The sequence below is a fragment of the Anneissia japonica genome, unplaced genomic scaffold, assembly GCF_011630105.1.
Source record: "Anneissia japonica isolate Jap-2015-1 unplaced genomic scaffold, ASM1163010v1 scaffold96923_len36874_cov136, whole genome shotgun sequence".
In the NCBI taxonomy this organism is placed as follows: Eukaryota; Metazoa; Echinodermata; class Crinoidea; order Comatulida; family Comatulidae; genus Anneissia; species Anneissia japonica.
The window spans coordinates 10,730-23,587 of NW_022753389.1; the positions used below are offsets into that span (position 1 = coordinate 10,730).

The 12,858-nt window shown below is 31.8% G+C and overlaps 3 protein-coding genes across 3 annotated transcripts in view; 2 read left to right on the top strand and 1 right to left on the bottom strand.

Annotated features, from left to right (window-relative positions):
- LOC117122831 overlaps positions 1-2,058 on the top strand; it is a 4,405-nt gene extending 2,347 nt beyond the window's left edge. The window contains exons 2-4 of the mRNA XM_033268587.1: positions 899-1,420; positions 1,744-1,947; positions 2,045-2,058. Of these exons, the coding sequence (XP_033124478.1) occupies positions 958-1,420; positions 1,744-1,947; positions 2,045-2,058 (681 nt within the window). The 5' untranslated portion in view covers positions 899-957. The remainder of the gene's footprint in view (positions 1-898; positions 1,421-1,743; positions 1,948-2,044) is intronic.
- Positions 2,010-8,104, top strand: LOC117122835. The gene is made up of 4 exons (XM_033268590.1): positions 2,010-2,286; positions 3,413-3,460; positions 4,321-4,440; positions 4,762-8,104. The coding sequence occupies exons 1-4, from the start codon at positions 2,088-2,090 to the stop codon at positions 7,968-7,970; spliced, it is 3,576 nt and encodes a 1,191-aa protein (XP_033124481.1). The 5' UTR covers positions 2,010-2,087; the 3' UTR covers positions 7,971-8,104.
- A 1,966-nt stretch (positions 8,105-10,070) lies between these two features.
- Positions 10,071-12,858, bottom strand: part of LOC117122832 (tumor susceptibility gene 101 protein-like) — a 15,776-nt gene continuing 12,988 nt past the window's right edge. Inside the window, exon 10 of the mRNA XM_033268588.1 lies at positions 10,071-12,252. Within this exon, the coding sequence (XP_033124479.1) occupies positions 12,164-12,252 (89 nt within the window). The 3' untranslated portion in view covers positions 10,071-12,163. The remainder of the gene's footprint in view (positions 12,253-12,858) is intronic.

Here is a 12,858-nt window from a genome sequence, read left to right on the forward strand (position 1 = left end):
TTTATATACTAAACGTGTCAATTGTAGACTAAATTGCTAAATTGTTGACAATCTAATTCCCATATTGTAATGGTCTAATTTGTAGTCTGTCAAGAAACACGAAAACTAAGAGAACAAACTAAATGCATACCAGTACACCATTGTAGATGAAAACCCAGGACAACCGCAACTAGCAGCAGTAACATGCTCAGTAAATGTGTTCTTATTGTTTGAATTGGAACGTCTATCACTTAAGTTTCAATGTTTTGTGGTTCGAAGTAGAATTCCACAAGGAAAATAAATGGAGCAACAAGGTAAACAATCAAACAATTATTCACATATCCTCCTTATAATAAGTGTTAATAGCCTCTGAAAATGGCACAGACCAAGGTATTAGTATAGTGCAATCATTAAATCCTATGAAAGTCCATTGTGTGCTACTGACATTTCATTTTGATGAGCCTCAATATTTAATAACCTTTAACAATTAAAAGCAAAACCAAAACAAATGCCAAAAGGGGAGTTAATGCAAAAATATGAAAATTAAACCAATATATAAAATGTATAGTAAACATTAACCAAATTTCTGCCAGCTTAGATTTAAATGGTGTACATTGGTTCACAGGTAAAAAAAAAAACCAAAATTAAATAAATCGAATGAATTATTCAAAAGAAGAAATTGTAACTTGGATTTCAGCCCTCCAGTCGAAAGATCAGCAGAGCAGACCTGAAAAGATCTTCACGGATTTGCCGACTGAGCTAATATGCTGCTCCCTTGTATACTTAATTGCAAACGCATTTTATTGTTTATTTTTTATGAACACGTGTAAACATGTCTTCTGCATATTTTCTTTTTCTTTATATGTACTTTTAATTTATACATTTACATTATTTTACATCTTAGAAATATCTGGTTAAGATTTCAGGCAGTTGTTGGTGGATTTTTCAGGCTGGTATGATAACCGGGGTCACATTGATATGCTGAAAGTTGTATTCAGAGATTATGTGGATACTCATAAACTGGATGAGGCGTCTAAAACGATGGACATACTAAACGAACTAGTAGGATCTGGGTATCTGAGTTCAACAAAGCGTACTCTTCTCCGTGCTACAATAGAGGCAACTGAACAAAAAGGGCTGTTAGACAAAATTGGGCCTGCACTGCAATCATGCACAAGAGAAAATTTAACATTTGGATTTAGTAAATACAGGTTGCAACTGATCAAGCTTGGATTGATATTGAAAAAGAAAGAAATAAAAAAGATAAGGGAACTATACGAAGAAACGCACTTACAGCAATACAAAGACGGTTGGAAGTTAATTTTGGATCTCGAACACAGTACGATATTACAAAACGATAACAAGACCATGAAAAAATTCAAAGAGAAATTACAGAGAAATGAAGTACACAGAGCACTGAAAGCTCTAGAACAAGCTTACGGTATGTTTTATTCACTGTTGTGATCATTATAATTTTTTTTAAACCAAGTATACAAGGTAAGATGAGATTTAAAAAAAAATAGAATCCTTTCAGAGTTTAAAAAAACGTACAGGGAATGCTAATCTAGTATAGACCTTGTTTGCAAACCAGGATTTTATGTGTTATTTATCTTAAAAGACGATATGTTTGCAGGTAATGATAATGACGATGACAATGACGATGGCGGCGACAACGACGACAGCTAATACTGATTATGACGGCAACTCTGAACGCCAAAACCTCTTTATTAATGCTTTTAATTTGTACATTATTTTATATCTTAGTAATTTCTGGTGAAGACTTCAGGCAGTTGTTGGTGGATTTTTCAGGCTGGTATGATGACCGGGGTCACATTAATATGCTGAAAGTTGTTTTCAGAGATCATGTGAAAAATTCTTTTAAACTGGATGAGGCTTATCAGACGATGGACATACTAAACGAATTAATAGCAGCTGGGCATCTGAGTTCAAAAGAGCCCACTCTTCTTTGTGACACAATAAAGGCAACTGAACAACATGAACTGTTAAACAAACTTAGGCCAACACTTTCATCATACACAAGAGAAAATGTACTTTCTGAATTCAGTGAATACAGGTTAAAATTGATCAAGCTTGGATTGACACTGACTATGGAAGAAGTAGAAAAGATAGGTAAACTATACAAAACGCAACTACAGCAATACAAAGACAAGTGGAGTTTAATTTTGGATCTCGAAAACAGTACAATATTAGAGGACGATAACAAGACCATAAAACAATTTACGGAGAAGTTAAAACGAAATAAAGTGCATGGAGCACTAAAGGCTCTAGGAGAAGATTATGGTACCGGTATGTTTTATTCACTGTTATGATCATTTGACTGATGATGAAGAGTTTAAAGGAGTTATTAACAATTATTAATGAATTGTGTAGACGAACTATAAATGCACAGACCTTTCATTCTATTTCATTTACTTTCTCTCATAATCTTAACAAACAAAACAAAAATTACAATTGAAAACGGTACCGAGAATGGATTCCAAAAAAGTACACTGAATTACTATCAAAGTTGGTCTCCCTGAACACGGTTTCAAACAAAAACATTATACAAATTTACACAGATTTAGGATATATATACATTAATTCAGACATTTCCTCTGCAAGGTCGGGTTCTATCTACGACACAGTAGTTACAACTGTTCACATCACCCTCGCTATTGCTGTTGCAGTCCTAGTTCGAGTCTCACTAAAGTCGAGTTGGTTTCCATGGGTTTTACTTTTACTTTATATTTATTTTATGATTATTTTTAGTTTATACAGTATTTTCAATAACAGTTCTCATTATATATGTCAATGCGGAAATTCCCTATGTTCTGTTTTTCAAACACTTACCTACTGTAGATCTGTTCAATTCAACCCGAGTACTTCTTAATTCCTGTATTAATTCTGATTTTAATTCCCTCTTCAATTCTCCAGAATTTTCTGACTCACTAAGTCACTGATTCACATTGTTCTTCAGCACATATCATAGTGGAGCTTTTTTCATTTGTAATACAGTAAAAACGTTCCTTTAGAACACTTCCATTCAGGGGACACCCTAATATATTTCTTAACATAATGCATGGGAAAAACTATAAGGGGACGGGGACATTTTATAATGTGCAAAGTGCTCAATTCAATTGATTCAACCCCTATTAATGGGACAATAATTTCTTTTTATCATATCACAATTTTTTTTTAATTGTCCATACCTCCTAAAACACTTTCAATCTTGTTCACGGAATTTAACTATACTAATTACTTATTAAAAACTGAGAGAGAGAATCAGAATCAAAGAAGAAGGTGATATACAAACTTCAGGAAATCATATTTCAGGTAAATGTATTACAGGTTTCAAGTTTCTGTAATTTTCTTTATTTTTGAATTATAGGCCTACTCATAATCATCATCATTATTACAATTGTTTTCCTTTAAGATTTGAGCCTGCCAAAGATTCTATTACCTTGCAATAGCAAGTTGTACAGTAAGTAATTTTCAATATTTTTCACATCAAATTAACAATCATTTTCTTAAATACACATATATTTTCTTCCTGAGGAATTGTTTTATTATTATTATCAATATAATTATCCATATTATTTGTATCAATATTATTGTTTCCAAGTTCAAATGTTTACATCATTCCTTCTTACTCCCTAAATAATGCTGATGTTTACAATATATTATGCACTCCGTTAATTAATTAACTATATTGATTCAGGGGTGCGCCAGGATTTGCCGACAGGTGGTCCGATGCCCCTACGAAGGACCGATAATCCCGACGAGAGCGCAAATTGGCGTGGTCGGAAGTGGTTGAGAGAGCGAACCCCTATGAAAATTAATGTGGCAAAGGTTAATTTACTCTATTATAGACATTCTTTTCTCCCTGAGGAATTGTGTTTTCCCCGTCGTGCCCCCCCCCCCCCCCCCCCACACACACACACCACTGGTGTGATTCTGATTTTTTTCAATCAATGCTAAATCAGTTGTACAGTATTCCATGAAGTTAATACTGCGTTCCTACGTCTATTGAAGTTATATTTTGAAAACCAAAATAATAAATTAACTAATTAAACCACTTATTCTCGCCAAACTACGCCTTCAATATGGCACAGATAAACACCAGTTCTGACCAGTGCTAACCAGCCCTTCTCAGTCGATCGCTGAACCTAAATCCATAGTGAATATATATCGTCAGTGAGACTATTGTATTATAGATAACAATATTAACAATATTATTATCCATATTATTTGTATCAATAGGATATTATTATAAATATGTGACAGGGATTTCTGCATGTATACCTAAGAACTTGACATTAGATATTTTTCTGTTGAATAAAGTATTGATTAGCACTCTTGCCTTTGTCTGCATCGGTGTTTGCATCGGATATTTGTGTAGCTACCTATCCAGTCCTACAAAATCCCATAAAATGGATGAAAGTATACCAGGGCTATCACAAGGTAAAAAAACATCTAATTTATTAATTTTCATCGTCATTTTAAAAAATAACAATCATAGTTGTATTGAAGTATCTATTTTGTATACCGTAATTAATTATATACCTATTATAGTAAATTTATTTTTATATTTATTTATAGGACGTATTTCCACTGCTTAAAAACCCCAAATTATAAGAACGTCGTCGTCATCAATATAATCATTATAATCATCATTATTGCTTTTACGATTACGATTAAGAGTTCTGTTACTACTACTATTTATTTAATTCGTATTTTGCACTGATTTATTGAGAAATTTGCTATATATTTACTGACTTTCAGATGCAGTTGTTAGGAAATATTTTTTGGAAAAACAGAAAGATTTGTATAAGAATAAAACATTAATCACACCACCAAACTGGAACGAAGGTCATTATATTGACATTGCACAAGTATTTACTGATTTGGTATTACTGAAATCTGAAAGGGGAGGCGAAGAGGAGCTATATGATATAGGACGATATGAGAAGAAAGGAAAATCTACATCATTAACACAATTATTGAAAATTATGAAGTCTACGAATCCGTGTAGAGTACTGATAACAGGAGAAGCGGGGATGGGTAAGACTACACTCCTTAGATATATTGCTTACAATTGGGCTTCCAATTCAGATGACACGTTTGCTGGTAAACTACTATTTATTATATACGTCAAGGACATTAAAGCAGGTGACGAGGGTGTCCTGGACGCTATTGTGCGAGATATTAGTATAGGGGAATTCAGTGCCAAAACAGGTCTCCAAAATGCCCAACAAACCATTAAAAATTTCCTATGGAAATATGATTTTGAAATAGTGTTTTTATTAGATGGATTGGACGAGTTACAATCTGGTGCCAAAGGTCCAGAACGCCTATTTAATGGCCAAGAATTTAAAAGCAGCACAGTGATCCTAACATCTCGACCAGAAAATACAATTATATTTCGTAAAGAATGTGATGTACATGTAAGAGTTAACGGATTCAGTCCAACCAACATAAAGCAGTATATACAGAATTACTTTAATTTTTACAAACAACCAGAGATGGGAACTTCATTGATTTCTGAATTCAATCTAGATTCGGATTATAAAGATATGTGGGGTAGAAGCATGTGGGGTAGGGGCCACGAAGAATCCTTTAACTTGTGCTCATCGCCTTTGTTATTGCTGAATATATGTACAATCTGGCAACGAACAAAAAATATTCCTACGGATTTGACAGATATTTTTAGAGAGGTTTTGCTCACCATTTTAAATCAGTACATTGACAAGAAAAATGAAAAGAAAGTAATATATTTTAACAGTATCCCAACGGAATATTCTAGAGCTATTTTGGCATTAGGAAGGACTATTTATGAAGGTCTAAAAACAAATAATACAGTTTATGTTGACAAAAATGCGTTAAAAACATATGTGAAAAAGACCGAATTAGTAGATTTGGCACTCAAACTGGGATTTGTTTATAAACGTGAGCTTGTTCATCAAAAAGATTATAGTGAAATTTATGAAACCCCCCACAGGTTACTTTCAGAGGCACTAGCAGGGTTTTACTTGTCAGATAAATGTAACCAAGGGAGTCTGGATGGTAAAGAATCCGAATCGATAAGGTCCAACAATTATCTGCATAAGACCAGAGTTTTTGCTATTGGATTCTTAGATGGCAATGCTGGCGAATTAATGAAACACTGGTTGGTAAAAAACGCCGCAAATTATTACTCACTAGCAAAATATTTTAAATATGTAAAATCAGAAGAAGCTGTAATAAAAGCAATCGATAAACACATGCCCACAGAAATGAAAGTACACGTTGACAGTTTAACTGAATCATTCAGAGGTTTTTTTCTATATAGTCGTAATGGCAAGGACGGAATACCCAAGTATGAAAAAAAACATTTAGTACAGCTCATGAGAACACTTTGTGATAGATATGAACAAAATCATCTTACAGTTATAGATGACATTAAAGATATTATAGATACGTCAAATGAACAGCAATCTGAAAACACATGTAGAGTAGTAGCTCACCTCTCACTCATTTTACAAATACTAAAACATGACTTATTCCTAAATGAAAGTTATGATGTATATATACCAGAAAGTGTTGAAAAATGGGGTGATGCGGCCATCAACATTTTCTCAAAGGAATGGGAGGAACATCATTTGAACAATGAAATACATGCATTTATTTTTTCTTACGTGGACCTGAGCGGTATTAGTGGAGCACATTTGTTCGAAATATTGAAAATGGCTCCTAAATTAAAGGTTCTTGAAATGAGTGGTTGTAACCTCTCAGGTGAATTTTTTAATACAATCATTACTCAGTTAAAAAACACTGAGAGTAAAGTGCTTTTAGAACTAGAGCAATTTGACATAAGCTTCAATAATTTAGCTGATATTAATGGAACATTATTTGGTGACTTGCTAAAAAGACTGAAAAATTTGAAGGTACTTGATATGAGTGATTGTGAACTATCTGGTACTGCTGTTAGTAGTATGCTCAATGAATATAATTGGAATGGTGAAATATTGCAACGATTTGTATTACGAGCAAATGACCTTTCTAATATTGATGGTCAATCTCTCGCTAATTTATTAAATACAATCAAATCAACAACATTAAGGTGGAAAGATTATAGTTTATCAGCTGAAAACATACAGGATTTAGTAACTTCAAGTAATGAGGATATAAGATTTAGGTTTGAGATCGTGGATTTACGTTACACTAACCTTTCTTCAGTCAGTGGCTCTACAATAGCTAATTTTATTAATAGGTTTCCTAACCTAACCTATATTGATATGAGCAAGTGCAGTATAACTGGCACCTTTGTCCGTGATATGTTGAGTAAATGTTATGAGGATTATAAACACCAATCGTCTAAAAAGAAAGGATTAGCACATGCCATTGCTCACGATAATATGAATAAATTAAATAGGCATATAAATGATTTACCAATAAGAATAAAGTTTATCTTAAGAAACAATGATCTGTCAGATATCGATGATGGTAAGTCATTTGTTAACTTATTATACATAATGTATAATGTACTTTATGATCCTTCAAAATTAAGATGGAGTGATTATAATCTATCAGTTGATCACCTACACTATCTTGTAAATTCAAGCGATGAGAGTGACATATTCACATGGACTGGTGTTGATTTAAGTGGCACTAACCTATCTTCAATCAGTGGTAGCGCATTAGCTAAATTCATTGAAAAATTCCCAAATTTGTCAGTTTTGAGTATGAAAAAATGTAGTTTGTCCGATACTATTGTTGATGCCATGATAAATGAATGCTGTAAGATGGGTATATTAAAAGGCAAGAAAATAAGCCTAAAAGGCAATGAAATATCAGAACAAATTCATGAGTTATTGTTATCCAGGGACTGTCCAACCAAAACAACAGTATATTATTCTATATATATAGAATATAAATATTTTATCATATTGTGTATTGTGTTACTTTGTACTACTTTACTTACTTTATTGCCTCTTCGTCGAGTAATCATCTGATTTCTCTGCCTGGGCTGCCTTGCTTATTCGTTGTACAGCATGTTTCCATTTACTTCTCGTGCTGGCCAACTTTCTAAATTTCGACATCATTTAAGGTGTTCAGTCTCGTCTTACTTTATGTATTATGATAAATAAACGTGGAAAAGCAAGCCAGATGAATAAGAGCTGCACCAAGTAAATGTATATATGTAATATATAGAAATAAAACAATAGCAGATGAACTTGCTATTGTTTTATTTCTATTAAGCTCTATCTGAGATATAGAGCACACTACGTCATAGATGATCTGGAACATCTCATATATATTTATATATATACAAATATATGTACAAATCCATGCGACTCAACTTCTTTTGGAAGTTGCGTATATGACTTTAAATAAACTTGAACTTGATTTATCTAATATTGTTTATAATGATGAATACAGAGGTAATGCAAGCAAAGTTACCAAAGCCAGGGTTACTCCATTCATAGCTATTGTTCTATGACAAATGAATTGTTAAGTAATATTCATATACCTTTGGAGGCTGTTTTTTTGCTCGGATGTTAATTGTTTAAATTCAAATCACACTGTAGTATTGATAGCTTTTATAATTTTATTGTTAAATGTCTTGTATACTATAAATGCCTCTGATTCATGTTTACTTTCTTTAATTAGGGTAGTTCCATCTTTGAAATTAACCACAATGGCCTTTAGAGTATACAGATATATAATACTATGTTCATTAAGGTTACCAGGAATTATATTACTTTATTTGCAAAACAATGCATTGGATATTTCAGACATAATTATAAACGAGTGGAAAAAATATTATCAGCTTATCATTGTTCGGTATAAGAAATTATTAAGAATAAATACATATATGCACTTTTGATAAAATGTTGTATTAGAGGATAGATTTTATCGATGCAGTTTTCTATCTTAATAATAGGAGGAATAATAATAATATATAATAATTAAACTCTGAATAAATACATTTAATTAATTAATTAAATTTATTTTTTTTAATTTAATTTTTTTTAATTTTTTTTAAATTAAAAAAACAATTACCTCATCAATGTAGCATTATATAGCAGTAATGGTATTTTTTTATTATGTTATGTTTAAATTTTTTTTTTAAGTGTAATTTTTAATCTGTAAATGTAATCTCAATTTGTGAAGGATTTGTAAATACTAAAAAAATATTACAATAACAATTTTAATATTTTTTAGTAATACTTTTAATGTTTTTGATTAAATATTGCAGTAGTGGTAGTTTTTAATTCTATTTATACTATCCTGTTAGAAATTTTTATAATGAGTGTTACAATTGCGTTAATGCCCCAATTCAGTTACCGTATTTATACGAATATACGCCCTGCTTTGAATAAACGCTCCCTCTCTAGAGCCTCATTTGGAATAAACGCCTCCCTCGAATAAACTCTTCGAGGCGTTTTTTTTCCTCGAATAAACTTCCCCTAAATGACTATAAACAAGTCAATGTTGAGAGAACATCATTCTCAACACATTTTATTAATGTTTTATTCCCGTAGAATTACTTTTTTCTAACCTGGATCTTTATAATAACGCAATAATACATTTTGACGGTAATTATGTGTTGTAGTTCCACTTTTACAGTGAAATTATTACTATATTAGGTATCCATTTTACACCAAAAAAATAAACGCCTCCCTCGAATAAAAAATCCCTTTTACGTTAGGCCTACATTACTGTTAACTGCGATGACATTTTTTGTTGAATATGATACCATGATAATAAAGCTTGGTAGCATAGCAATGGACCTTTCTGATGCGTCTGACAAGCACGCGTGTTTGCGTATTTTGGACTGTTGTTTTGTGGGACCTTAGTGGAAAGGTCATTAAAGGCATCAGATTGTTCAGAAAGTAAGTTCTATTCTGGACTGTTGAATTAAGGAATTAATAAAATAAATGTACAGTAAAATTGTTTGTTGTCATTGTGTAGCATTTATTTACTTGTATATATGCTCTCATATGATTATTGTTAAATAAAGAAAAACAAATTCTTCCAAGACCACATTAAGTTGGTGATAACGGCAACAACAAAGACAATGAAATAAATAAAAGAGAAGTGTGACCAAATATGTTAGTTTCTAAATTTATTTTCAATAATTTGAATCCACCAAACCATATTTTTCAATACATATGAAGAGATATAATTCCTATATGTAATGGTTGATAGGACCAAAATATTTTTTATGTATGTCATGGTATACATGAATGCTAAGTTGAACCAGAATCATGAATGGTCAAAAGGATTATCTAATAAAATATATAAATTTGGAAACTGTTTTGTTCTTGTTTCTGAAACCAAGCAAAACATCAAGTGTTCTCAGTCACAATGACATTTAGAAAAACAAAACCCCAAAAACATATTAAGCAAGATTTTTCTTCATTCATTCATTTGCTCAATAAAAAATAAATTTGAACAATATTAATTTCCAACTTGATACAGCGTATTATGCTACACACCCATCAATAAAATTTCGGCCTGATAGTCAAAAAGTAGTAGTGGCTTTGTATCCAAAAAATAAACAATATTCAAGCAGGCTCAACACCTTGTAGACTAGATGCACCTTTTGTACCCAAAAAATATGAAGCAAAATAACCACTAAAATCTCTTCCCCCTAAAAAACAACCCATAGCAAACCTGATTATAGTTTTCCTAGTTCACAATCAACAAAGATGAATATTACTTGTCTTGTCTCTCATACCTAAAAGTAAAGGACATACTTTACCTGTCAGACTTGCACTTGAAGTGCTCAACATCAAAAAGGATCAGCATCTGAATTTCATGTAGTATACAATTTTTTTTTAAATAATTTTAAAATCTAGAGTTAATAAACAATCTAACAATCTTTCTATTTCTAGCTGTACAGTAATGCGAACGTTTCACTCCATTGGTTTCCTTGTGGTCCGCAAGGGCATCTTATCTGGCCTGTTATTACAAGCCTAAACAATTAACAGTTAAAAACCACTAGGCATGCTATTGCAACATTTCACACTATATTACCATTTGTTTAATGTGGGAGTAGTCACACCCCCTTCTAGACTGCATGATTGATGGACAAACTTGATTCAATCTACAAACTTGTCTACTGATATAAAATAGATGAGAACCCTTGTTTTAATCCTTGGACTTACTATCTGGTATTTTCTTCAACCCAAAATTGAATTTAATTAAAAAGAAAATATACAAGACTTAATCTCCAAAATAAATTTTCCAACTTGTGATCTCAAACTTACTCTTTAATGTCAACGACCAACAAATCTATTCCATAAAATATTGTATCTCAAGACTTTTGATGATGAAGCCTTTTCCATTGAAGTTATGGTACTCACGACCAACTAATATTCACAAAGCCTCGTCTGTTACAGTTTGTCTATTCAAACTATTGAAAACCTACCACTTTCTAACTGTGGAAAATTTTATGTTTCATTCCTCCATGGTCTAACTTACCCACACATTTATACTTCAAACTTTTTATACATTTCATATTTAATAAATACATTATTCATATTTTTTTCATATCATTTTTTACAATTTCTTCCTTATTTTTTTGGTTGATTAAATGCCATTATACTAGCGGAATGATTAGCTGGTTGGCAATATGGAAGGTTGGTGAAATGGTGCTGTGTGTGTGGTTATCTTGCTGTTTTTTCTTTTTGTTAGTCTTTTTTTTCAGAAATAATTTCTTAAAAGTACTTTTTTTACTTGAGAAAAGTTGATTGTGGAAGGCGCTATAGTAAATACAAGTCTATAACATCATCATTATTGTTAAGCTTGGTTTCCATACAATCGCTACACGTCATCACCAATAGATTTCGTTGATGTTAATTAGTCGGTCGAATCGGGGAGCCTTTTTGATGGTGTCAGGGACAGCTACGCATTACATCAACTGCACTGAAAACACTGTACCGACAGTGTAGCCATTTTAAGGAAACCAGACTTAAAGAAAATATTTACCAACAAATTTAAATAATTCTAAATGCAGAATAAGGTTATAACCCCATCATACTTCAAAACTCTTTTTTCAAAATTTATTACACACATGCAAGCAGTTATATATCATTATTATGTTATTATATGTTTATATTTGTAATGTGTGTGCATGTGTGTATTAAATTATTATCATTGTAAATTTATTAACTATCGCACTAAACCATCTTATACATCAGTGTACCGTCAGTCCCGCCTTGGCACGTGCCTTTTGCATGAGTGCTCGTACAACGTACTGTCGTCGTGAAAGTTCTCGCACATGCTGCGAATAAATAAATGTATCATACATTTTATGATAACTGTTCATATCAAACATTTAGTAATCTATTTCATTCTAACATTTCTAAAACAGCTAAATTGAATTCAATGAGTAGAAGTATATTAGTACAGTATACACATCCCTAATAATAATATTTAAATTTTTGATATGGTAACCTTTTATTTAAGCATAGCTAACTTGGCAACCCACCATTTTCATGAAAATTTTCCTTATGGAAACAGTTTACATATTTCGATTAAAAACACCTAAATGGTTAAGAAGTCAGTCAATGTATCACCAGACAAAGAAGGAACATATCTTATCAAAGTATGTCATTATATTGTGACTATTGTTTGAATACCAAGGCATTCAGTATTTAATTGACACATTCTTAATATGATGCAGTATAAAATACTAGCTATTATTATTACCCATTTGCCTGTATCGACACCGAATAAAAATTAATTCCACTATTATGCAAAAATGCAAGACCCTATCAAATAAATTTGATTAAAAAAGAACAAGCTTGGAGTACTAAATATTTTATTGTACAAAAACACCAAACTGTTTGTGGGCCACAACTCATAGTTCAAATACCAGGGATATAAATA